The following is a 27,855-nucleotide window of genomic DNA, read 5'->3' as shown; positions in this document are numbered from 1 at the left end:
GGGTCCGGGCGGGGCTGAGGGAGCGGTGCACCGCGGGGCGCGGGAGCGCAGTCCCGGGTCGCGGGATGCTCCGCGCGCAGCCTCGCGGCCCTTGAGGCCTCCCTCCCACCTCACCGCCTCTCCACCTCTCCACCTCTCCCGGCCGGCCTTGAAACCTCCGTCCAGCCTCACCACCCTCGCCAGTCCCCAGAGGTAAGGAGAGCCTTGGGCAGCTGGATGCCCGCGCCCCGGCCGGCGCTCCTGTGCCACGGGGGTCGGGAAGTGCTGCCGGACCTTGCCTCCTCCTGGCAGCCTGAAAGCGCAGATGGATAGTGGCGTTCACTCCACCTACCGCTTTCGATCCCCGGGGAATTAAAAAAGGTGTTGATTTTACACCCAGGAGTCTACCCTGAACCCGGCTCTTCCCGACGCTAGTGTTGCCGATGTAACCAAGATCGGCTGTAGGGGGTATTGAGTCCAGATGGTTGGGATCTTTGGAAAATCGTAGCTCTGAGACTAAGCGTTGCCGAGTAAGTTTGTTTCTTAACAAAAATTAATCTTTTCTGGGATACAAATAACATGAGATGTAAGAATTTCAAGACGATCTTCATTAAAAGGGCTTTGTACTGACCGCTCCATGGCTGGAGTTCCTAGCATGAACTTGACCTGCTGCCTTTGGAAGCTGAGTAAATGGGGCTTGCGCAGCCTTCCCAGGGAACCCAGGCACAGCAGCCTCAACTGGATATGTAAACAAAGTCTGTTCATACAAACGGCTTTGGAATTGGATTTCCTCCTAATAAATATTATTCCTAGATATGTACAAGAGTATATGCATGTTTGTCAGAGGGACAAAAGTCACTTTGTTTCTGTTTAAATTAATTAATTAATTAATTTTTGTAATTTCAACTCTGAAAAGTCATTAGAGAATTATTTTTCTTTCTTTTTTTGGCAGGTGTGAAAGGGAATATAGAAGCGTTTACTTAGCTGTTTTAGCAAAAGCATGGGATCTAAGGTTGAGTGATGCCATTGAGAATATTCACAACTTCTCTTCACCCTCTTACCTCTCAGCAGATGCCTTTAGAATTTGTCTACAAACGTTTATGTACTTGAATGCTATGTATTTGGGGAAGTTTTTTTTTCCATTTATTTTTTCCGTGTGGGGATTCAACCCGAGACCTCCAGCATGCTGGGCAAGTATTCTACCACGAGCTACATTCCCAACGCCTATACAAATATTTTTAAATGTGTCTTAAATGGACCTAACTTATTTTCTTGACATGATTCTCAAGCCAAACACTGTTAAGTAGTCAGTAGTGGAACTGAGAATAACATGTTGAAAGACAGCAAGGTAGACCAAAAAAAAAAAAAAAAAAAAAAAACACAAGGATGGATTCTGACTGTGAATGGAATACATATTATGATTTATAGGTAGGCCAGTTTATTTTATAATTCCATTTCTGTTCAGTCTAAATATAGATTATCACGCAATTCTGTGTTTTACTGGTCATTTTCATGAGAAGGAAAATGTATTGTAATCATAAAATTAGTTAAGATTAATGGCCTAAAAAAAAAAAAAAGCCAGTTCAGCTTTTGGAAGCTTGGTTACTGATTATCAGTGACTTAAATGAAGCATTTTAATTGCCCTAAGTGCCCATACTTGCCCCAGAGATTGGATGATGCTGTCTTCCAGGGCCTCACCTACTATCTTTGGTCAGGTTTCCCAATCTATGTTCAAGGTTAGGATTGGGTCAAATATGTGGCTAATTCCACCAAAACAAAATTTTCTTTTCTTTCTTTCTTTTTTTTTTTTTTTTTTTGGGTGGAAGTTGAGAAAGGGAGGGATCCCTGCCCATTTGTATAGTTAATGTCTTGAGATGTCTGCTTCCCTCACAGGAAGCTCACTTTCTTTTGTTCAACCAACTCTTACTGAAAGAAAGCTGAGGGACACACCAATTTCCTTTCCAATGAATTTTGGCTTATTGCAGTCTGTCTGCTTAATTCCATTAATTTCTATTCTTATCTTCAGGGAGGTAACATATATTTCAAATGTAATATAATTGCTTTTTAAACATACATTAAATATGGGACTGGGGACGTAGCTCAGTACTAGAGTGCTTGCTTAAGTGTGTGCAGGGTCCTGGGTTCAATACCCAGCAGCACAAAACAAAATAAAACAAGACGAAAAAAATGGAATAATAGGGAGACTGTAAACATTAAGAAATATGTATTTTTTTTAAAAAAGAAATGTATTTGGTTACGTTTAATAGAACATAGTTTGCTAGATTCTAATATGAAAAAAATTGGCTATAAATGCCCTGCATCCTTTTCTATAATCTAATGTTCTAGTATTTGTTTATTGGCCTTTTCGCACAAATCATTGTGAGCCACAGGCCAATAAGGTCTTCCCTGCCTTCCTAGGTGGTCTGGAAAGACTGCTTTATGAATCATCTATCTCCCAATACATAGCAGCAACAAGAAATTTTGGAAGACTGACAAGAGATGATAATTGTTATTTATGTTTTCTCCTTAGACTATCCTAAATAAGGAAAGTTAGGGCCACATGGAGTTCAGATTTCATATAATATATCAGGTATCTTTCAAAGGTTTGATGTTTTGGATGTAGTTCATAGGAATCAAAGAAATGAAGCAATTCAGATAACACACTCATTATTCAAAGAAATCTTAATAGCCTGTTTGTGGAATCCAGGTAGGGAATTCCACGTAGCACTGATAAATGAAAGTTTGACAAATACTTAGTAAACTGATCAGTGGGAAATGCCCAGCATATAAATCATGTGGAAATGTGTTATGCAGATTGGCTATCAGCTTTGATAAAATTAAGCAAGTAACAAACTCTCTACTTAAAATGTGCTATAAAGATAAAAGATTTTCATGTTGTGCAAAGATACTCTTGGTGTTAGACATACCTGAATGTTCTGGACAGGTGAGCTCAGGTTTGTAGGATTACAGGTCATTGCCCAAGGGAAAATTATTGTTCTCTCTGGTTTTCTTTTAATATCATCTAGGAAGTTCAACTTCTTATAATAGCTTTGTCAGTTTGTGATTTTATGAATCATGTTGAACGGAGTCATCATTTTTTGAGATTCTAATTTCAGGTGTTTTTGGAAAAAGAAAATCACAATTCGGATGGGAGAAAGGACATGAGGAGACTAAAGACCTGGGATTTTGCTGATCAGAATGAAACCAATGTTGAAAGACTTTTCAAATCTATTGTTGGTGGTGCTCTGTGACTATGGTGAGTGTTGTGAGTATACCTGGTGCTAAAGGTATCAATAAACAAGCGTCAATGTGAAGATTATGATTCACTGATGTTGATGAACTTCCATGGAAGAGGCAATAGGGTCAATTGTCTAGAACCTTTTAAATGGTGGCTTTGCAACCCTGGGTTCTCTTAAGGTGCTTCAGGAGTTCAGCATGATGGTTTAAATTGTACTTTAAATATATTTTTAACTCTAACATTTTTTTTAAAAAACTCACTACCATTTCAATAAATTGGAAACAAGTTTATTACCCTGAGTTCTCTTTGATTTCCCAGAAGTTCAGTACTATAAGTCACTTCACACACACACACAAACACATACTGATGTTTTGTATATTGGGGTTCTACACGAGATTTCTCTTGACTTGGACTGGGTTTGTAGGTCAGTGGTCAAGCACTTAACCTACAGTGCGCAAGGCCCTGGGTTCTATCCGCAGCACTGAAAAAAAAAAAGAGAGAGAGAGAGAGAGATTTCACTGGACAACAGAGTTTTGCCACTGGAGTATCTTTGGAACCAGTCTGAATTTCAGTTGTATGCTTTTAGACAAAGTTCTTAGTCTCTTTCAACCTTATCAATAACACTGACTTCACAGGGTCAGTGTTTTAAAAAATTAAGTATGTGGAACACCTTGAATGTCTGAGCATATAATAGGTGTTTAAAGTTACTTCTTTTTATTGTTTCATCTCAAAATTGAGTTCATTTCTCAATTATTGAAGTGGTCTTGTATAACTATTGAACCAATAGCATCAAAAATGTGACTTAATCCTCTCTACTTTTGATGATTTCTTAATATTTCTAGACATCTAAGCACTTGATGGTATGAGAGTAAAAACTCATTTTTTTTCTTTTTTTATTATTGGTTGTTTAAAACATTACAAAGCTCTTGACATATCATATTTCATACATTTGATTCAAGTGGGTTATGAACTCCCATTTTTATCCCAAATACAGATTGCAGAATCACATCGGTTACACATCCACGTTTTTACATAGTGCCATACTAGTGTCTGTTGTATTCTGCTGCCTTTCCTATCCTCTACTATCCCCCCTCCCCTCCTCTCCCCTCCCCTCCCCTCCCCTCCCCTCCCATCTTCTCTCTCTACCCCATGTACTATAATTCATTTCTCTCCCTTGTTTTTTTTCCCTTTCCCCTCACTTCCTCTTATATGTAATTTTGTATAACAATGAGGGTCTCCTTCCATTTCCATGCAATTTCCCTTCTCTCTCCCTTTCCCTCCCACCTCTCATCCCTGTTTAATGTTAATCTTTTTCTCATGCTCTTCCTCCCTGCTCTGTTCTTAGTTGCTCTCCTTATATCAAAGAAGACATTTGGCATTTGTTTTTTAGGGATTGGCTAGCTTCACTTAGCATAATCTGCTCTAGTGCCATCCATTTCCCTGCAAATGCTTTTGTCATTTTTTTAGTGCTGAGTAATACTCCATTGTGTATAAATGCCACATTTTTTTAATCCATTCATCTATTGAAGGGCATCTAGGTTGGTTCCACAGTCTAGCTATTGTGAATTGTGCTGCTATGAACATCAATGTAGCAGTATCCCTATAGTATGCTCTTTTAAAAAAAGAGCGTACTAATTTTTTATTAAAAAAACAAATAAACAAAAAAACAACGAACCAGAGCATGTAGAGGTCATTTTAGCCAGATCTCCTTTCTCAGGCTTTTTTTTTTTTTAAAGAAGTTTATTTAAGAAAGTTGACACTCGATTTAAGGAAATTTGGGGTTTGTTTCTTTTAAAGTAATTTATCACTACTTTAAACAAGTTGCTTTACATGTAACAGCTTCCTACAAAAAACAATTAGTGTCCTTGGTTTCACAGTGATAAATAAGACATCCAAATCTCCATTTAAACAAACACACAGTGATGTTTATTGTAAAGAACAAAATATCTTGCCAGAATATGCAAACGAAAGTTGAATGAGTGGCTGGGTATGGTGGAAAGTTGAATGAGTGGCTGGGTATGGTGGCGCGTGTCTTGTAATCACAGCTACTTAGGAGGCTGAGGCAGGAGGATCCCAAGTTCAAGGCCAGCCTGGGCAAGTTAAGTTAGTGAGATCCTGTCTCAAAACACAAAAAACAAACAAGGGGCTAGGGATGGAAATCAGTGATAAAGTGCCCTGTGTTCAATCCCCAGTACAAAAAAATGGAGAACAGAAGTTGAATGCTCAGGTCACTGATGGAAAAGAAGATACTTTGAGAGATCTAGTTTTTTCCCTTTAATATGAATCAAAATACCATCACTGTTTTTTTTTTTTTCTTTTTAGCAACACATTTATATAGAGCAGATCCTTTAAATACAATTAAGAAATGAGGACAGGGGAAATGAAAGAATAGAGAAGTCTATATTAGAGTAAGCAGGATATGCTATAACTAAATTATAGTTTTCTCCATGAGAGTATCTTCTAGTCTGAAGATTCCGAATGGGAGTTCATCTCTCTTCAGTGCATACCTCTTATCTGCTGCTGCTGGAACTCATCAATTGCATCTTTGTTCTCCATTTCCAACTGTGCACGTCACCTCTTTCCTTGACTGGTTCCCATCAAATCAGAATCTGATCAGCCCATCGACAACCTTATTGTCATTTATGATAAACTTCCATTAGCTATTGAAGTGGACCACTTAATTTTTCCCATGATTTTACTGGTTCATTATAGTTGTAATAATAGTGTTGGGATTTGTTCTCATGTCTTTGTACATGTGCACAATATAATTTAGCCATTATCAATCTCTAGTCTTTCCCCATATCCATATCTCCTCCCTTTCCCTGGTCCCTTTATTCTACTGATCTCCCTTTGATTTTCATGATCCCCCACCTCCTCCTTTCTTCTCCTTTTTTCTCTCTAGCTTCCACCTATGAGAGAAAATATGCAACCCTTTACCTTCTGGTTTATTTCGCTTAACATAATGCTCTCAAGTTCCATCCTTTTCCTGCAAATGACATAATTTCATTCTTCTTTATGACTGAATAAAACTCCACTATGTATATATACCACATTTTCTTTATTTGTTCATCCACTGATGGACACCTAGGCTGTTTTAATAGTTTGTGTGCCTCTAATTTTAAAATGCACCCCACAACCAGCCTGTCCCTTTGAGATTGAAATTAATGTGACTTCTCTCAGTCTTGACTCCTTCCCTGGGCTGTGGTGCATGCTCTTTACCTACTAGTTACAAAAGTTACCAGCTGGGCTCTGAACCAGCATATGATCTGCTCCAGAATCAGTTACCTTCCTTGACCTGAGCTGTTTCCAGACATAAGCGAACATCCTTCAACTTCCATTTTGCCTAAGTGGAAAACAACAAAACAAAACCCACCTTTATCCTAGAATGATTTTCAAGTAAGTGATGATCAAGCATTCAAGTCTATCCAAAATTTATGTATATTATTTCACCTCATCTCAAATAAGAAATAGGTGAAGTGCTGAGCTAATTAAAAAAAATAGTTCTATGTGCTAACATATTTATATGCTAATTCTAAGAATCTTTGATTAAATATATAAGGGTATTGTAAAGACTATAAACCCAAATGGAAAACATATGAGCCCCTTTGGACATATAGAATATGTACACAGCATACATGGATGTGATATATACAATAAGAATAATAAACTGATAATTATACTAGTTCTTTTTCATACCAAAAGGGCACTGAGTTGTTCATTCCCCGGTCATGGGCCAACTGATTGTCTCATTGCCAAATTCTGCCTCTTTGATGTGTATTTGGATGGGGTTCAAAATAGAAACAAGGATTCTTGTGTATCTGTGTTCTTTGTCCTATTCACTTCAACTGCTCTGCTGGGTCTCTTTTTAAAAGATATGATTGATCCTAACTGTCTGATACTTGGGAGACTAGAAGTCATCTGTTCTATCTAGGCCAATACCAATTGCTGTAATGTCATTAAAATTGCCAAGGACAAGCCTAGTTATTTCATAAGTACTCATTCTATCCCTTGGGTGATTCATGCAAAATAAAGTGTCAACATATCTTGTCCATCTAAAAAATTCTACCTCAGATAAACCAAGAAGACTGGTTCCTTTCCCAAGCCTTTGTCTTGAATACTAGACAGTAACAACTATGAGGTAAAATAGGGTCTTATATTTCAAATAATTTAGAGCAGTTGATTGTGTCAGTTGTATCAAGCTCTCGCTAACTTCACCATCTATTCATTTCCCCCACATACCTAAAAACCAGAACATGATTAAAATAAGAAATGTGAGTTTTTTTGATTTTTTAACCTGAGAATTGTCAATTGTTATTCTAGTTTTGTAGAGTTTCACTGCAATATGATGAGAGTTGTGAGTTCAGAGTACTTATCACTAATTCATTATTCTAAATATCATGAAAGGTGGTGAGAAAACAGAGCCACTTAAAATGGAATGAGCTCAATGTCCAGAGCCCAGGAGCTGTCTGTTGTCATTTTACATGCTATTTCATCCTTGGCTGGGTTCCAGCTTCCCTAGTGTCTAAAATGCTGTTTTCATCAGTGTCATTAATAGTGCTGCTCAGATGCACCTTTTTAAACAATTTCCACCCATTTCATTTCAGTCCTTGGAGAAGCCGAGTATCTCCTCTTAGGAGAGCCAGGCCATGTAGCGCTAAGCAACAGCACCGTGTCAGTGGATTTCCAGTATGCTGATGGTGCTAACGGGACGCTGAGGAATGTGTCTGTCCTGCTGCTGGAGGCCAACACCAATCAGACTCTTACCACCAAATACCTCCTGACCAATGAGTCCCAGGGAACACTGGAGTTTGAGTGCTTCTACTTCAAAGAGGCTGGCGACTACTGGTTCATGATGACTCCGGAAGTGATAGACAACAGTACTGCAGTCCCCTGGTGGGAGAAAAGTGCCTTTCTGAAGGTGGAATGGCCCATCTTTCATGTTGACTTGAACAGGACATCCAAGGCAGCAGAAGGCACCTTCCAGGTGGGCCTTTTTACCAATCAGCCACTGTGTCTGTTTCCTGGTGACGAACCTGACATGTTGGTGGATGTCATCTTCACCAACAGTCTTCCTGAGGCTAGGACAAGTCCAGGTCAGCCACTAGAGATAAGAACTAGCAAAAGGGCGGAACTCACTCAAAGTCAATGGGTTGAGTTTGGCTGTGCACCTGTGGGGCCAGAGGCCTATGTCACCGTGGTGCTAAAGCTGCGTGGCCGAGACTCGGTCATCTCTTCCACAGGACCCATTGATCTGGCTCAGAAATTTGGATACAAATTGGTGATGGTGCCAGAGCTCACGTGTGAGTCTGGAGTGGAGGTGATGGTCCTGCCCCCACCGTGTGTCTTCGTCCAAGGAGTGGTGGCTGTCTTCAAGGAGGCCCCCAGACGCCCTGGAGAGAGGACCATTCAGCTAGCTGAAAACAGCTTGCCCCTGGGAGAGAGGAGAACCGTGTTTAACTGCACTTTGTTTGACATGGGCAAGAATAAATATTGCTTTAACTTTGGAGTTTCAAGGAGAAGCCATTTTTCTGCAAAGGAAAAGGAATGCATGCTCATTCAGAGAAATATAGGTTGGTATTGAGATTTTTAAACATTTAAAAGTCAGATTGGTGTCTCCATTGAATCAAAATCATTATTTAGTATTTAGGTGAACTTTAGGTAAACTGTACCATCATTTTAATGGTTCATTCCTCAACCAATTGGCATTTTTATCCTTATCTGAAAAATTAAAAGAGTACAGTCACCCACTACCATTGTGGGAGATGAGTTCCAGGATCCCTGCAGATACCAAAAAGCCATAGTGTTTGCATATAAGTTATGCATATCCTCCTATATATTTAAATCATTTCTAGATTACTTATGATACCTTATACTGTGTAAATGTATGTAATAAGTTGTTATACTGAATTGTTTAGGGAAGAGTGACAAGAAAAAAGTCTGTACATATTTAGTACAGACACATTTTTAATTTTTTCTTTTTAGTTATAGATAAACACAATGCCTTTATTTTATTCATTCATTTTTATGTGGTGCTGAGAGTCGAACCCATTGCCTCAAACATGCTAGGCAAGCGCTCTAACACTGAGCCACAATCATAGCCCCAGAAACATTTTTTTTTTCTCTGAATATTCTCCATCCACGGTTAGTTGAATCTGTGGATGTGAAACCTGCAGGGAGTTGGGGGGCAATTGTACTGGTGGAAAACAGACCCACTTAACTTCTTTAAGGTTTCAGTAAATAAAATAGGGATAATAAAGATACATACCTCAGAGACTTCTAGAGATTTAACCAAGTAAACATAATGTTCTTAGCAAAGTGCCTCATGCATAGGAAGTACTCAATAAATGTTAGCTATTTTGTTTAAATTCATATTATTACATCATACAGAAAAGTCCATGGCGGAGATAATTGGATTTCCAAGCTAAATTCCAAATTGTATTTAGTAACTCCTCTTTTCTGGTCAGGTCTTTTTTTCTTCATTATTCATTATAGCAATGAATCCTCTTTAGTGAGAAATTAAATCAAGATTTCTGAAAGTGTCTTCAGGTCCTGTGTTCCTTATGTAGTGCTCTGCTGAGTCACTGGGAAGTGGGGTTACCACAGTGCCATCCATTCCCGGTACTGCTTGTCTGTTGTTTGGTGGTGGTACTGGAGATTGAACCAGAGCCTCATGCATGTGGGGAGTTACTACCACTGAGTCACCCTCTGCTCCCCCGCAATGCTGCTCTATGCCTTTTATTCCCTTTTCCTGAGGGCAAGCTTGGTCTTAACAAGTGACTTAATTTGGCTGAGATTTTTTTGGTTCACTCCCTTCTGCTCTTATTTTTATCCCACTGAACCCAGGGCCCCCTGACTGCCCAAGCTTCTGATTGTCCATAACCCCAAGTGTTTCTTATTACAGATCTACTCATTGACTGTCCTTAAGAAGTCCCTCTCCTTGAATTCTCTCCCCTTCCACTGGCCACTTGGCTGCTTATACTCACCTGTCTATCCTACCTAGATTCTGTGGGCCATCCCTTTATCCATCCTCCTACCGATTTTCTGAACTCCTTTGCCCTATTTTCCTCTGGATGCACCTGCTAGGCCATGCCCCCACTCTGCATGAGTCCAGCCATCTGCATGGCTGCCCACTGCACTCAAGCTGCGGAGGCTGCACAAGTTCACACCCAGGTGGACTGATGCCACTGTGGGCGGCTCATCCCTTCACCCTCAGCTGGGCCTCTGAGCTATTCAGCAGGTCACCCTGGCTGGCTCATGCTCCATTCTGTTCTGCACAATGGCTCATTTATACCTCCTGCACTTTCCTCAGACCTCAACCCTTGCCCTGTGGTTAACTCTCAGAGCTGGCTTGTCTCCTACACCCAGGGCAGCTGGAAGCCGTTAGATGGGAACTCTGTGCCCCGCCATTAAATGATCTGTCAGATCTTCTGGCTTCAGATCCTGCCTCTCCCCTTCCTTTCCTGTCACCAATGGGAAAAGTGTCATTCCGCCAATATCAGGTCAAACCTCCCGGAGCTCCACTGTGGAGCTCGGCTCTTTCACTCCTTCCAGGAACCCGCTGTTATCATTACCTGCCTCTCAACTCTTGTCCCTTCTTACAAAGGCTCGTTCTCATTTGTAATGTACTTAATTTGCTTGTCTAAAAACAACAACAACAAAAAAGTATCCGTCACTCAACCTCCTGCTCTCCAGGTATCAGCCTTCTTCCTTTTATAGCCAGTTTATTGAAAAAAAAAAAAGTTCCCTACACTTTGAGGTTAATTTCCTGACCTCATATTCACATGTTAGCCTACTGAAAACTGACTTCTGCCCCCACTCCACTTCTGAAAATACGGTCACTAAAGCAGCTGGTGAATGAGTTTCAGGTCCCCAAATCCAGGTATCCTCTTCAGCCTGTGTGTCTTCATTAACCTTGATTCTGGGACACCACACCTGCCTTGTTTACCTCCCACCTACCTGGCTGCTCCCGCACCTTCTCCTTGACCTGCCACTTCTACCGGCTTGTCTCATCCCTTAAGGATTAGTCATCTCTTTTCACTCTCTGCATGCCTGCTAGGAGATTGCTGTCCTAATGCTGCTAAGTCCAGATGGGCATTTTTTCCCAACCCTTCACCTGCTAAATAGTGGGCATCCCAGAGCTGTCTCCCAGGTACCTCAAAAGCATCATATCTGGATTTGGACTTATTACCCCTAACTAAACCTGATCCTCAGTATAATATTTTATTATGGGGCATGTGGTGTTGGGGATCAAACCCAGGGCATCCAGCTTGACAGGCAAATGCTGTACCCACAACCCAAAGCTGCTTTTCAGTACAGGACTCCACCATTCATCTCATTGCTCAAACCAGAAGCCTAAGACTCTTCTTCTCCTTTATCTCCTATAAATAACGAAATCCTATGGCTTTTGCCTCCTGGGTGTCTGATTCTTGCCACTTCTTCCCAGTTGCATGACACCAGTTGGTTTTAAGTCTTCATCATCCCTTACCTGGACTCTTGCAACAGATTCCTGCTTGGCTATTGACGGTCCATTTCATTCTCTCACTGCAGCAGAAGGATCGTTTAAAATTCATGCCCACTGAGGTTGTTCACCTGCTTAAAACTGTTCAGTCACTTTTCTTGGCACGAGAATGAAATCCACAAGGACTGCCACAGTAGGGCTGTCCCTGTTTTCTCTGTAGTCACCAGGTTTCAGCTGGGGCCGGGGATACCCTTCTCCTTCAGCCTTCCCCTGCTCAATATTAATCTGTCCTCCAAGTCTCTACTCAGATTATTCTTCCTCCACCCCAGGCTGGTGAACTTCCTTGCCCTAAGCTGCTGCATCAGCCTTCAATTCCTTTTTCATGTCACTTATCACTCCTATCATCGCTTGTTTAATGCCCCCTGCCATGCCTTTCCCCCCATGTCTCACTGAATGGGAAGCTCATTCAATGGCGAAATCTGACTTGTGTGGTAATAAAACTGTTCATGGTTTTATTTATCTGTTACACTTCGCCTGGCAGCTTTTTTTTGGAGAAGTGGGGGAATACTGGGAATTGAACTCAGGGCACTTGACCACTGAGCCACATCCCCAGCCCTATTTTATATTTTATTTAAATACAAAATAGAGTTGCTTAGCGCCTCGCTTTGAGGCTGACTTTGAACTTGCAATCCTCCTGCTAGGATTACAGGCATGCGCCATCTTGCCCGGCTGCCTGGTACCTTTAGTTGCTCAGTACATGTTTATTAAAGTGGAAATTGAACTCAGGTCTGGCCTATCCCAGCTAGGTATTAGAAAAACAGATTGAACTGATTTGATCATCAAGAGATTCTTGACATTTCACAGGAAGATTTGTGTTCAGGGGAGAAAATCTGAGTGAATGTAATTGAAACAAACCAAGAGAAATCAAGAAATGTGGGCCACTGGATTAAAGACGTTTGGGGCAGGAGGACCATCTTGTTGCTTCTCCAAGCTGTTGCACGTTCCACAGATGCTTCCATTCAATGTCTACTGAGGGGTTTCAACAGTAGCATCAGCAGCAGAGGAAAGGCACAGGGGAGGTCAGGGCAGGGAGTGGTGCTCTGGGTGCCCAAACTGAGGGTGGTCAGTGTTTCCTTGCAAGGGTTCCTCCATGGAGCAGGAGCTACCCACAACCCAACCGCAGGCCTGACAGCAGTAATCAGAGAAGCTAAACACAGATTTTTCTGTGTGGTAGACTGATAGTGACTGACTACTTAACTCAGAAGTGAAATTAATGTTGGAACTTTAGTGCCTTTATGTGTTTTTAGTGAGATTGAGCCTGTACAAAATGTTCAGCAACCCTAATCTGAAAATCTGAAATCCCAAGTGCTCCAAAATCCCAAAGTTTTTGAGCACTAACATGATAGCATAAGTGGAACAATCCACATCTGGCCTCATGTGATGGATTGCTGTTGAAACACAGGTACACTAAAAATGTACAAAATTATAGACTTGATGTTTAAGATGTACTTGAAACAAATGAATTTCATGTTTAGACTGGGTCTCATCCCCAAGATATCTCATTATGTATATGCAGATATTCAAGAATCTTTTTAAAAAAATCTTTTAGTTGTAGATGGACATGATACCTTTATTTTATTTTACTTTAAATTTTTTTTTAGTTGTAGATGGATACACAATATCTTTATTTTATTTTTATGTAGTGCTGATGATCGAACCCAGTGCCTTTCATATGTGAGGAAAGGAGGAAAGTGCTTTACCACTGAACTACAGCTACAGCCGCTTTATTTTATTTATTTAGTATTTTTTTTAATGTGGTGATGAGGATTAAACCCAGTTATTCACACATGCTAGGCAAGCGCTCTACCACAGAGTCACAACCCCAGCCCTCAAGAATCTTAAATGCTTCTGGTCCCAAGCATTTTGGAGAGGGGATACTCAGCCTGTTTATAAATTGATGAAGGCGCTGAGTTCTGTTCATTTTCTATTTAAATTGACAGATCTGGACAGTAAAGACTGACTTTTTCTTTATTTTTGTTTTGCCAAATGGCATCATTTAGGGGCCCTACCATGACTCATATGAAGTACTGAATTTCTTGCTAGTTCTTTTTGACAATGGAAGAATTTGCTTTATGAGTTTATCTCTTTTCCAAAATATGTCTTAGGACCCTAGGATAGTATTTAAATACCAGCACAACAAATTTTGTATGTTGTCAAAAATGACTACTTATGATTTTGGCATAGAGATTACTTTACTCCGGGGAACCTTCCTAGTGTTTTGTGAATGTTACCTGTTTAGTCCCCCTAACCCTATGACTTATGTTCATTATGTTGTTAATTTTATAGATGAAAAAATGGGGGCACAGGAAGGCTAAATAATTTGCCCAAGGTCAATTGTGTTTGAATGTATAGCCGGAACACAGAGCCAGGTAGACTATGAGATGGGTTCAGTGGTATACCTCTTGCCTAACATGCATGGTGCTCTGGGTTGATTCTCAGCACCATGAAAATAAACAAACAAACAACACACACAAAAAGCTAAAAGCCAGGTAGACTAGCTTGAGTTTGCATTCATTGCTATTTTACAACAGCCTCTGACAATCAATCATCAGTTCATATATCTAATAATAAAAGGCTTTTAGGTTGAAAAAACAAAGATTTTATTTTTTTCTTCCCAGTTCATCTTGGGCTGCCTACTCTTCTTAGAAGACCTAAAACCACTTGGGAGTCCTCTGGCCCAGGCTTCTGTATGATTTGTTCAATATGAGTGAGCCTTGTTCTGTGCAAAGCAAAGCTGAACTGCTTATCCCAGGTGCCTTTGCTCCTGCTGCTGCTTATAGCTACTTGCTTATTTTTATCTGTGGAATTTTCTCATAAGCATATTTTGTTTAGTTACCTTGGTCTCTTCAGCAAAGTGTCTTACAGATGTGAACATCTCATAGGCTTTATTCCTTCGGATAGTCTTGGAGGCAGAAACAAATTTTCCTTTTTGACATTCCAGACTAATTTTGCTCATTCAGAATTGATATCTTTTGTAGTGGCCCGAAAGGCATTCAGCCTGGCCAGATAGGTTTGTTATAAAGGTATGGACATCTAAGCAGGACCAAATGAAATAGCTTTCCATTCATGAAGAAAGACTATTTGGACTCTTAGTCATCTTGCCCTTCATTTCTAAAACATGTACTGTTGCCATCTAATGAATTTCCATCTTGCCAAGTATTTTCTTCAGAGTTATTAGCAGAGATCTTCAGGGATTAGATACTTAAAGCATTTTTAGAAAAAATTTGTCTTATTAAATTTGATTTTTGTTTTATTTGAATGATTTCCTATTTAAATTTTTTTTATAAATAGACATAAAATGTTACAGATTTTATTTTTCATTTTATTTTTAAATCAGCTTTTTTTTTAACATTAGCATTCTTGATATCAAAAGTAATTTTATTTCCCGGTCTCTACTAAGGGAATTTTTCTTTTTGGTTAGACAAATGTCTATGTATTTAACGAATTCATTTTTATATTTATATAAAGTAAGAGTTCAAAAAGAATAGCAAGAGGATTCTTAGCTTTTGTAATTGTCCACACCTTTGTGTTAAACCAGAGAAGAAAATGCTGTATGTTGATTTAATTTTCAATTTAGATTTAGCAGTAATGGGATTCTCAGTAGATTTTTCAAAAATGAATCATGGTACTTTAACTCAGAGAGACTTCCATATGAGATTGCCAAAGCTGTTCAAGCACTGGGGGCTTAGTGCCTGAGCATCTCTGAAGCCTTGTGGACAAAGCCTGCTCATTGTTCTGCCCCAGCCAAGGAGCTGCAGTATGATCCGGGAGGCACAGAACCAATATTGTGTTCATTTGGACCTCTACTTGGAACATCATTACCACACCTCAGTTGATGTTGGTCCAGGATACTCGTTTGTAATGCTCCCAACTCTTGTGAAAATCCTGAGACTTTTAATTGCTACGAAGAACTCATATTCCATGACTCACTCCAAAGATTGCACCACTTGGCTCACCGGAGCCCTGTACATTTTCCTTGTGTTTTTGTAGTGCTTTGTACACCTCTGCTGCATTAGAAGTTTTTGTCCAAAAAGGATGGAGAGAAACTTTTATGCAGAGGATGCCTCATGTTGGCAGAACATAATAGGTCTTGGGGTTGGATGGGTGATCATAGAGAATTCTTTATAGGGAAATATTCAATTATTCTAGCTGGCAGTGATCAGATATCTGCTTGGAAGAAAAGTTTGCATTTATCAATCAATAATGGTTGTTTTGGCTGGAGGTGTAGTTTAAAAGTAGAGTGCTTGCCTAGTGTGCACAAGACCTTGGGTTGGTACCCAGTAGTGCGGGGGGCGGAGGGAAGAGAGAAAGAAGAGGGCTGTTCGGGAGGGGTTTGTGTGTATTTTGAAGTTCTGTTGTTAGGTGGATCTGCATTTAGGATTGTTAAGGCTCCTTGCTGAATCGACTTCTTTGTTATTTTGCTATGTTCCTTTTTTATTCCTGGGAATGTCCCTGGTTCCTTAGTCTGTTGTGTCTGATATTAATGTAGCCATTCTAGTTTTCTTTTAATGTTCACAAGGTATATATTCTTCTATTATTTTAATATATATATATTTTTATCTGTAAATTGAGTTTTAAAAAACTGTATGTAGTTGGGTCATGTTTGTTTTTATTTAATTTTATTTTTTAAGTTGTTGATAGACCTTTATTTATTTCTTTATGTGTGGTGCTTAGAATCAAACCCAGTGCCTCACACATGCCAGGCAAGTGCGCTACCGCTGAGCCACAACCCCAGCCCCTAATTGAATATTTTTATGATTTACTTTATCAACACTTTTGGTTGGTTTATTTATTTATTTGGTTGGTTAGTTAGTTTTTTGTTTCTTGATACCAGGGATTGAACCTAGGGGTGCTCAACCCTTAAGCCACATCCCCAGTCCTTTTAATTTTTATTTTGAGACAAGGTCTCACTAAGTTGCTGAGGTATACATTTTTGGTTGATTGTTTATCTCTCTCTCTCGCTTTTTTTTTTAAGTTGGCTATGACACATGGTTGATACTTTTCCCTATTATTATTATTATTATTATTATTGGTTGTAGATGGTCACAATACTTTTATTTATTTTTATGTGCTGCTGAGGTTTGAACCCAGTGCCTCACACATGTTAGGTAAGTGCTCTACCACTGAGCTACAGCCCCATCCCTGATTGTTTATCTCTTAAAATGATTTTAGTGATTGTCCAATAGTTTACAATGTACATCTTCTCAATCTGCCTTCAAATATTACATTGCTTCACATGTAGTGTAAGGAATTTTGAGCAGTATACTCTCAATTCATTTGTCCCATTATTGTGAGTGTGTTTGTTGCTGGTGACTGAATAAAGGACCTCACACATGCTAAGTAAGTTCCCTATCACTGTAGCTATACCTATTCTATGTGTAATTGTTGTCATACATTTTACTTGTGTGTGTGTGTGTGTGTGTGGCACTGAATATTGAACTGAGCAGCACTCTATGACTGAGCTATATCACCAGCTCTTTTTATTTTTTATTTTGAGACACTGAGTTGCCCAGGCTGGGCTCAAATTTCTGATCCTCCTGTCTCAGCCTCCCATATAGCTAAAATTATAGGTGTATGCTACCACACCTGGTGCATTTTGTCTTATATATGATATTAAACACATCACACATTGCTATAATGCTGGTGTAGACTATCAGTAGTATTTGAGAGCATTTAAAAATAAGAAAAATGGATTTTGAATTTTATATTTACTTTTATATATGCCATTTTAATACTCTTAGTCTCTTTACATAAAGTTTTTGTTCTGTATTAAAATTCTTCTGCCTGAAAGATTTCAACAGTTCTTATGTTGAAGGCTTGCTAGTAATCAGTTTCATTTGTCTGAAAAAGTTTTATTTTCCCTTTATTTTTGAAAGGTGTTTTTACTGGGTATGGAATTCTGGGTTGGTAGTTTGTTGTTTTCCCAGCCCTTCAGCAGTGCCACTCCATTTCCTTCTGGCTTGCATAGTTTCAGATGAGAAATGTGTATGATGTGTTTCCACCCTCACCCTCCCACCCAGCAGCCACAGCCTTTGAGATTTTCTGATTGTTTTGGTTTTCAGAAGTTTGAGTACAGTGTGTCTTAAGTGTTTTGTTTTATTTTACTTTTTTTAATATTTATCCTTCTTGGTGTTTCCTGAGCATCTTGGGTCGATGGTTTAGTCTTTCATTAATTTTGGAGAGTTTTTGGACATTATCTATTTAAATATTTCTTCTGTCTTATTCCGATTACATGTACTAGAGACTATTTGATATCCTACAGTTCTTCAGACTTCTGTGGAATTCATTCTTCAGGCTCACCTCTTAGTTCATTTTGTGATGTTATAACAGAATACCTGAGACTGTAATTTACAAAGAACAGAGATTTATTTCTTACAGTCTAGAAGCAGGGAAGTCCGAGGTCAAGGGGTTTGCATCTGGCGAAGACCTCTTTGCTTCATCATCTTGTGGCAGAAGGCAAAAGGTAAAAGAATATGTGACTCAAACCCTTTGATAAACAGCATTAATCCATTCATGAGGGCTGAGCCCTCAAAACCTTAACACTTTTCATTAGGGTTCTACCTCTCAGCACTGTTGGGTTGGGGATCAAGTTCAAACACATGGTTTTTGAGGAACATATTAAATTCATAGCACTCTTAGTGTATTAGTTTGGGTGATTTTTAGTTACCTATATCCAAATACACTGTTTCTTTCCTCAGCTGTGTTGAATCTATTATGAGCCTATAAAAGGCATTCTTCAACTCTGTTACTGTTTTTCAATTCTAACATTTCCATTTGACTCTTTAGTTTACAACTCTCTGATGAAAATTTCCATCTCTGTACATTTTGTTCATCTTTTCACTAAAGTCTTTAACATATTAATAAATTATTTTAACCTTCTTTCTAATAGGTCTAATATCTGGGTCATATCTGAATCTGGTTCTCTAGATTATTTTGTCTCTTGATAGCTTATTGTCTTTTTACTTTCTTGTGACTCTCATAATTACATTTTGAAAGCTACAAATTTGTTTGAAAATGTGGACACTAAGGCAAGTAGTATATTTCTGTTTTTTTTTTTTCCCTAGATCTTAATGTAGGTATTTCATTACTGGGTTTTTCTAGATCTTTACTGAGAGCATTGGGTTAATTAAAGATTTGAGTCATTCTTTGGATTTTTCTGTTGTGGCTGCCCTCAGTACATCACAGATGTCAGAATTTTCTCGTGTTACTTTGTTTTTAGGGTAGGCATTAGATTGCCAGAGTGTTTTTCTCCATACTTCTATTCACCCTCAGCTTTAGACTTGAATCTGTGCATCGGAGAGGTTCTAGCTCTTGCCTCTCCCCAACCCACCCCAGCTCTAGACTGTTGTTATTTGCTATGTGGTACTTGCTAGCCTGAAATGAGGAGAGGGCATTCTCTTGTACTGGGTCAACTCAGTCTTGGGCAAGTGCTGTATCCCTGTGTCTCAGGATAAATAGGGCTTTCTTGATGATCCCTCTCCTCTCACATGGTGGAAGATTCACAGTATCTGGGCCCAGGACATTTCCAACTTCTCTGTAAGGGCACAGTTTTTCCATGCCCTAGTATGCAGTTGGTCTCACCCAATACTCTTAGGTTGACAGAATGGCAATCCTTTCCCCAGTGGTTAAGGATGCTGTTCTGTAAAGGAGGTGGGGAGAAGGATCTGGGTGAGGTTTCTGTCTTTTCTGTGGTGATGTCCCTTCTCTCTTCAGACTTCAGCTGTGAGAGGGCTTTGTCTAGTCTTGCACCTGCACTCCTTCCTTCGGTGAGCATTTGGTGAGCTCTCTAGAAAAGAGTCTGCAAGTGGGTACAAATTCCCCTTGTTTTGTCATCCCCCCCGCCCCAGGGACTCTGTGTTCTCATGCTAGTCCACACACTAGGTTTTTTAGCAATTCATTACCTTTTTTAATGGAGTCTTCTCACTAACTTGTGTGGGTAGGTCCTGGAGTCTGTCCCAGGTAAACAGATGCTGCATCACTCTCTCTTTGGAGGAGCCTGTTTTTCCTTACGTTGCAGGTTAGTTGGTTACCCTGTGACCTCAGTTATCTGGTGGCTTCTAGGAAGGCTAAGATTTTATAGATTATACAGATTTTCTTTGTTTTAAGGCTGGGCAATACAGTCTTTGCAGCTTCCTACATCTCTGGGAATGTTTTTACTTACTGACTTTTCAAGGTCTGAGATTTGAGTGTTGCTGCTTCATTTGGGTGCAGTTAAATACTGACTCTCAAATGAACTAGCATTAAAAACATGACTTTATGTCCTTGCAGAAACTTGGGGACTGTGGCAGCCGTGGAGCCAATGTAGCGCTACATGTGGGGATGGTGTCAGAGAACGTCGCCGAGTATGTCTCACTTCCTTCCCCTCCAGACCTGGCTGCCCTGGAGTGTCCTCGGAGGCCTCCCCATGTTCCCTGGAGGAGTGTGCTGGTAGGTACTCTTGCTCCCTTGGGAGTCTTCTCAGAGCCTTCATCAGAGGGAATATGGAACCCAGAATGGCCTGAGAACCAGCATTTTGAGTTCAGGAGCAGACTGGTGCATGCTCTGTGATGCCGCTGATTCTAATGCTGTATTCATTAGTGTATCTAAGACTGGGAGTGGCTGGAAAATAACTTGACAGTGAGATGATGGATTGGACACTGTGTAAGAGGGACTTGACAAGGAAATATGTCTAAAGATTCAGACTAATAAATATTTTTTAAATACAACAAATAAATAATTAATTTTTTTAAATCCAGGGGAGAAGTGTTATTTCTTCCTAACATTTTTGGTTGCTGATATTTCTCCCTCTGCTTTAACCCACAAAACTGTGGGAAAAAATTTTCCCCTAATTTTTTTCCCTTCAGCAACCCAGAGAAGCCCAAGGGGACCACATAGACCATTAGTTGTCAAAGTGGGGCAAGATAGCCTGTCTTTACCTCCACATGATCTAAGTTTGTTACCAGGAGGTAGGGACACTTTTTTGCCATCACCTGGAGACTGGCCTTTGCCACATTTCCGCAGTGTCTTCTAGGCACACACTGGTAGGTGCTCCATGAGTTTTTGGTGGGAGTGGTCATGATGCTCACATGGCTCGGTTAGGTTTGCTTCAGCTTATAGAGCTGAATCCTGTCTATTTGCCACAATTATGGTTACAGTGATGAATAATCCTTGCTCTTCCCACACACAAAGCCACTCCCCGACGGGCAACTCCTGCTGAGTTCATTGGCCTTTTACTCTGGTCCTGACCCTTAAGATAAAATCCCTCTGTCAAATCGTGCCATTCGTTCTCCAATCCCACATTCAAAGACCATCCTTACTTAGTTCCTTAGCTCTTTGGAATCTTGAGGAGTTAGGTGCTTGTCTTTGTTCGGATCTTAGAGTACCTTTTAGTCCAAACCACAGATACCTGGCAATGTTTCAACCATTGTTACTGCCTGTGGCCTTAGAAAATCCTTGCTGTTTCGTCTTTGTGGCCAGTACCAGAGGCCTTATTCTGTTCATTCCAGCACCTCCAGAGGTTTATTCTCTCTTCTGACTTTTTCTTGCAGTGGCTTCAAGTCCAGGCTCATTTCCCAGCCCTCCCAGCCTGTCTTCTTTGACAGGAAGACAGGGCCCCGCTCTGAACCCATTCTTTCTTCAGCTCTGTCTCCTACAGTTTTCAGATCTCTTAGCCCTGTCAACTTATTTCTTTATAAGTCCCCTTCACTTTCCATAGCTCTTTCCTTGTATATAACTTTCTTTAAATATACCTCATCTTCTTAATTCTGGGATGGAGCATGGCATTAAGAGAGTCCACCCAGAGTTCCATAATACTCACGTGAATTTAATATCAGCTATTTATTGAACACCCGCTGTGTGTCAACACTTTAAATACATTATTGCACTTAAGCCTCACATTCATTCTTCCAGGTAGATATTATTATGCTGGGCTCAGATCTTGAAAGCATACTGCCTGCTGGGCGTTTTTCTAAGTACCTTACACGTAAGAAGTAGTTACAGCTGGCCCTCTGTATTTGCAGAATAGGAAAAAGAGAAGGCTTGGAAGTTCTGCATCTGTGGATTCAGCCAACCATGGATGGAAAATATTCAGGAAAAAATTGCATCTGCGTTGAACATGTACAGATTTTTTTCCCTTTCACTATTCTGTAAACAACATAATGAGTTACATAGCACTGACATTGCATGAGATATTATAAATAACCTAGAAATTATTTAGATTATATGGGAGAATTGTGTAGTTTCTATGCAAACACTATACCATTTTATAGAAGGGACTTGTGCATCTGTGGAGTTCAGCATCCACAGAGGTCCTGGAAGCAGTCCCCAACAGGTATATTATTATCTCCACATTACAGAGGAAGTGGGGGCATGGAGAAAACGAATAGCCTACCCAAGGTCATAAAGTAAAGAATCAGGAACAAGAGCTGACTCTGCATCAGGCTGCCTATCTTGAATACTTTACCTTTATGTACAGGCCAATCTGGCTTTCTAGAAGAAGCATCAGCAATTGTAGTTAGCGATCATCTTTGAGGAAATGTAATCAAATTTCATGTTCTGGCATCTTCCTTAACACTGGGTGGGATCTGGAAATGCATATGTTATTAATTAGCAAGAAGAGTAAGGGTCAAACATCTACTCTAAGTGGAAATGATCCATAACCTTCCAAGCCTTCTCTTTTTCCCATTTCACCTATTTTCTCCTCCTTGGAAATGCAAAGATCTGTCTGCAGCACCAGGAGATCTTCACTTCGTATGAATGAGGAAAGACTAGATGAGGCAGGGATACAGGAGGCCAGCAACTTTTGCACTTTCTTCCAGCTGTGGTTTTTATAGGAGCCAGCTAACGTCAAAAGATAACAGAGCTGAGAGAGTGGTTCATGATGTGTGATGGCAATGCTGTTGCCCACTGATCAGCAGCCACTGCAGAGGAAATAAATGATAAATTGGGAAACTATTTTTACTTGGTTGGGAGTTCAGAGTTTTATTTGGCTTTAAAACAATACTTTTAAGCCAAGGACTGGGACCTCTTTGCACTAATTTGGTCTCTCTTGTTCAACAATAGAGTAGGAGGATCCAGTTGCTGTGGTATCCTCAGTCCATCTGGTAGGATATTGATCATCTTGCTATTATTTTTTAAAATGTTGAATGAATCAATTAAACTAATGTTTTTATTGAGTATCAGTTGTGACTGGGGTTGGGAATATATTACATATATTAAGAAGATATGGCCGGGGATATAGCTCAGTTGGTAGAGTCCTCCTTGCCTTGCATGCACAAGGCCCTGGGTTCAATCCCCAGTACTACCAAAAAAAAAAAAAAGTTCTTTTGGGGCTGGGGCTGGGGTTGTGGCTCAGTGGTAGAGTGTGCACCTTGCACGTTTGAGGCACTGGGTTTGATCCTCAGCACCACATAAAAATAAATAAAGGTATTGTGTCCATCTACAACTAAAAAATATATATATAAAATTTTATTTATATATATGTAAAAAGAAGATATGTCCTTTTCTTGAGGGGAGCTTAGGGTATAGTGGCTCAGAAGGTACATAAACAGGCATAATACACAGGACAGCGTAGGGCCTGCAATCATAAAGGCATCCAAAGCCTGCTGCAGAAACTAGCAGGGATGATAATCCATGCTGGGAACATTTCCTTTCTTGGAGCAGGTGATATTTAAGCTGGCCTTTGAGAGCTGAGAAGGTGCCATCCAGTTAAACGAGGTAAGCAAGGGAGTTTTAGCAAAGGGAGCAATGCATGAAGGCAGAGAAGAAGATGGCACAGTAAGAGACCTTGGGAGCTACAAACAATTTACTGTGGCTGGCGGATGGTGTGTGGGGAGGGGATGGGAAAAATGAGGCTGGAAAATCAGGGGCAGATCCTCACAGGTCCTAAAGGTTTGGGCCTGCATTTTAGAGGGCTCCCTCTGCCTGTGGCACAGAATACAGATCAGAAGGGTAGGCGTGGCAGAGAGGTGCCTGGTAAGAGATTTTCAGTAACCCACATGAAACATGAAACACTGGCAGTGGGAATAGAGGAAGAAGAGGATGCATCGACCCTGGATGTGGCAAGGGATGGAGAGACAGGGATGAAAGATGAAAATCAGGATAGTAAGAGTAGCCACTGCGTGGACTGTGGTGCCGTTCCCTTGAGACTGGATATAATGAGTGAGAGGGGCAAATGCACCAGTGAGCTGTGAAGGTTGAGGTTTCAGGGGAGGGGGCTGCAGACACTGGAAGGTACTGTGTATGGTGGGATGGACCGTGGAGTAGCCCGAATGGTCCTAGCTCTAGGCTGGGGCCCAGGTGCTAGAGTGACTGTTGGCTGTCAGAAGGTTGGGAAATGACAGCAGAATGAAGGATGGTTTAGGTGAATGGCCTGCGCAGCAAAGGAATAGAGGTTTCATGTGGAAGTGGAGGAGTGCTAGATGAACTTGTCAACCAGGAATGCCATTTAGAGACACACCCTGCTGCTGGCTCTGTTTGCTTATAAAGAAGCAATGACTCCCACCGGAGAGGCTTGGAGGAAGCTGTGTGCTGTGGGATCGCCAGGCCTCAGGTCAGGCCAGGAGACCAGGGACTGTTTTGTGGAAAGGTGGAGGTGATGAGTTAGTGTCCCATGGGTGCAATAGAAAGCCACAGGGGTACAGCAGGAACAGGAATTCAGGAGACAAATCACAGAGCCTTTGGTGATGAGCGTCTGGGGGAAAAAAGTTGGGAGAGGTGTCTGGAAGGGCTTGAATGGTAGGCAGTGCCCTAGGATGAAAGAGGTGAGTTCACTGGGTCTCAGTCTCCAGGTGTTGTGTGGCATTTGAGGCTCCAGGTGGCATCTGCATCTTTTTTCCCCCACATTTCTTATTGGTGCATTGTAGTTGTGCGTAAGGATGAGATTTGTTGTTACATATTTGTACATGCACACAACATAACAATATAATTTGGAAATATCCCTCCCCAGCCCTATCCCTCCCCTCTTCCCTGCCTCCCACCCCTTGGCCACTTTTTACTGATCCCCCTTTGAGTTTCATGGGATCCAATTCCACCTTCCTTTTCTTTTTCCTCTCTAGCTTCCACATATGAGAGAAAACATATGACCCTTGATCCTCTAAGTTGGACTTATTTCTCTAGCTTCATCTATTTTCCTGCAAATGCCATAATTCCATTTTTATTTATGGCTGAATAAAATTCCATTGAGTATATATAGGCATTGGCATCTTGATAAAAAGTTTTGAGGCTGTGGGACAAAGTGTCTTGAGAAAGCAGGGAAGATGATGAGAAGCCAGTGCCACCTGGAAGGTGGGAAGAAGGGTGGAGAGCTGAAAACAGAGGGTGAGAGAGCGCAGGGTTCCATACTTAGAAAGACGCCTTCTGGGTACTAGAAGGGGGAAAAGTGAACCGTATTATATTGTTGACAGTTTTATTTCCATCAATTAATTTAATGTGAAAGTTTGTTTATAACCTATCTAAATGGTTTTGTGTTTTGAGTCTTGGTATTTTCCCACGAGCCTCTCACAGTACCTGTAACTACAGATGTCCTGTGTTCACATCATTGTAAAGGAAAACCTTGATTTTTTTTTTTTTTGCCTTGACGTTTTCTACACACTGCTTCTGTGTAGAAAATGGGTGGCGTCTCAGCAGGAGCTGGTGAGCACAGGAGTCTCTTTGATTGTGGCTTTCTTGCGTGTGGGTCCCTAGTTTTGCAGCTCTTCCTCTTTCCTGGTGACCTTGTTTGGCTTCAGCTTTCAGCAGAGATCCGGCAGACTAGAAATCCCCATGCCTGTCCCTTTTCCGCCTCCCTTTTACTGCTCTGATTATTAAAACAAGCAACTCAGAGATCTTAGAACCATATAGAGAATTCATTTGTTCTTCCTCTTTTTGTAGCTTTCCGGCCAGCCAGCTCATCTCCCCTTCCACCCCAGGGTCCGGCAAAGTCCAACAACATCGTGACTGTCACTGGGATATCCCTGTGCCTCTTCATCATCATTGCCACCGTCCTCATCACTCTGTGGAGGAGGTTTGGCCGGTCCCCCAAATGCAGCACCCCGGCTCGACACAACTCCCTCCATTCCCCCAGCTTCCGGAAGAACTCGGACGAGGAGAACATCTGCGAGCTGAGCGAGCAGCGGGGAAGCTTCTCGGATGGGGGTGATGGGCCTGGGGGGAGCCCAGGGGACACGGGTATCCCTCTGACCTACAGGCGCAGTGTGCAGGTGACTCCTGAGGACGACGCCTCTGGCAGCGAGAGCTTTCAGTCCAATGCACAGAAGATAATCCCCCCTCTGTTCAGCTACCGCCTTGCCCAGCAGCAGCTGAAGGAGATGAAGAAGAAAGGACTGACAGAGACCACCAAAGTGTACCATGTGTCTCAGAGTCCCCTGACAGACACCGCCATAGACTCTGCGGCCGGCCCCCCCTTAGACTTGGAAAGCCCAGAAGAAGCTGCAGCAAGTAAGTTCCGGATCAAGTCTCCATTTCTGGACCAGCCTGTGGGGCTGGGGAGTGGCGGGGAAAGGCCTCCCTCCAGGCTGGATTTCAACATGTCTCCGGCCAGTTGTGCCATCAGCCCCAGCCAGACTCTGATCCGCAAGTCCCAGTTGAGGCACACGAGTGGCAGAGGGGCCTCATCAGAAAGGAGCCACCCCAGGAATTCCCATTTCAGGAGGACGGCTAGTTTTCATGAGACCAAGCAACCCCGGCCATTCCGGGAGAGGAGCATGTCCACTCTGACTCCACGGCAGGCCCCCACCTACAGTTCTAGGATGCGTACCTGGGACCAGGCAGAGGACAGGTTTAGGCCTCCGAGTCGAGGTGCTCACCTGGTTCCTGAGACACTGGAGCATTTCCAAGGAGCAGGTGGAATCAGTGGTCCATTGAGCCCTCTCCCTAAACCCTACACCATGGGGCAACCTGTGAGGAAACCAGACCTGGGGGATCGCCAGGCAGGACTAGTGGCAGGAGTTGAGAGAACAGAGCCCCACAGAGCTCGGAGAGGACCATCCCCCAGTCACAGGAGTGTCTCAAGGAAGCAGTCTTCCCCCACGTCTCCCAAAGATAGTTACCAGAGGGTCAGTCCACTGAGCCCTTCTCAATGTAGGAAAGACAAGTGTCAGAGCTTCCCGGCCCAGCCTGAGTTTGCCTTCTATGACAACACATCTTTTGGCCTCACTGAGGCCGAGCAAAGGATGCTGGACCTCCCTGGATATTTTGGCTCAAACGAAGAGGATGAAACCACCAGTACCCTTAGTGTGGAAAAGCTGGTAATCTAGGTCAAGAATCTGCCTGAGACTTCACACAACAGGTGTCCTTCACCCAGGTTGCACTATCAACTGCTCCCGTAGCTCCGTGGACTATTTTGTGTAACGGTTCTTGAGGCAGAATGTGGGGAGGGAGTTGCTCACACAGAGGGGAGACACGTGCATATGCATGTGTTTTAATTCATAAGGAAGAAGTTATTGATCCTGAACTTTTCCTTTTGCTACCCTATTTCTATTGGCTTATTACTAATAGCAATAATAAAATTTACACTAAAGCAAATAGAACGTGGCCTGTCATGTGGATATGAAAGACCACGAGATGTGCCTTGAGCATGATGTTCTTTGAACACTGCACTGGAAGTTTCCTGGCTTGAAGCAGATCTCTAGAAGCCTTAACTCATCAGTGCCAGAGTAAAGTTAGCTTGGTATCGCAATTTTGAATTGTAATTTTTTAAGTTATAAACATATAAGCATTGGCTCCTGCAGGAGCAACATTGAACAGGTTTTGTATCTGGCTGATTGAGTGAATTATGGTCATTAGACCACCAAGACATGTTGACCCTACAAGATATTCCAGAAGAACTTGCAGGAAAGATTTGGGTGACATCTTAACATTTTTTAATGCAATGAAGAGTTCGTATGACTTGACAAAATTATGTGATTTAATCCTGCTTTAGAGAAATGACATAACCATTTGATTGTTTAGGTGGTGTATCAAATAAAGATCTAGCCATCATTGGTCTGGGAAAATAGTAAATATTTCTGAAAGGAAAGCATTGTCTCCTGAGAAAGGATCTGTTGGAAAATGGGCAGCAGGTGCTGACCAGGGACACTGCCTGACAGTAGGGTGCTGGTTGTATGTTCCATAAACTGGAAGCAGAGAATGCATTCAGGTATAT

At 41.4% G+C, this 27,855-nt stretch overlaps 1 protein-coding gene across 2 annotated transcripts; it reads left to right on the top strand.

The window, feature by feature from the left end:
• On the top strand, positions 1-27,692 carry Thsd1 (thrombospondin type 1 domain containing 1). Of its 2 annotated transcripts, XM_046454290.2 has the most exons (5): positions 2-192; positions 3,096-3,235; positions 7,822-8,787; positions 20,004-20,162; positions 25,584-27,692. In XM_046454290.2, exons 2-5 carry the CDS (start codon positions 3,178-3,180, stop codon positions 26,966-26,968), a joined length of 2,568 nt encoding a protein of 855 aa, XP_046310246.1. In that variant the 5' UTR covers positions 2-192; positions 3,096-3,177; the 3' UTR covers positions 26,969-27,692. The 2 variants fall into 2 exon arrangements, with proteins under 2 accessions (XP_046310247.1, XP_046310246.1); XM_046454291.2 differs by lacking the exon at positions 20,004-20,162 and having other exon boundaries at positions 1-192.
• Positions 27,693-27,855: the final 163 nt, after the last annotated feature.

Source organism: Marmota monax, unplaced genomic scaffold, assembly GCF_021218885.2.
Source record: "Marmota monax isolate L192 unplaced genomic scaffold, Marmota_monax_Labrador192_F-V1.1 WCK01_AAM20220418_F8-fsc00011, whole genome shotgun sequence".
Lineage (NCBI taxonomy): Eukaryota > Metazoa > Chordata > Mammalia > Rodentia > Sciuridae > Marmota > Marmota monax.
Note: the sequence above shows the minus strand (reverse complement) of the source record. Positions and strands in the feature narration are given on the sequence as shown.

Bases quoted from the DNA above. Each gene is read 5' to 3' on its own strand.
- Thsd1 (XM_046454290.2), top strand. From the start codon at position 3,178: ATGAAACCAATGTTGAAAGACTTTTCAAATCTATTGTTGGTGGTGCTC. The intron at 3,236-7,821 runs GTGAGTGTTGTG...ATTTCATTTCAG, and splicing joins GGTGGTGCTCTGTGACTATG to TCCTTGGAGAAGCCGAGTAT. The intron at 20,163-25,583 runs GTAGGTACTCTT...CTCTTTTTGTAG, and splicing joins TTCCCTGGAGGAGTGTGCTG to CTTTCCGGCCAGCCAGCTCA.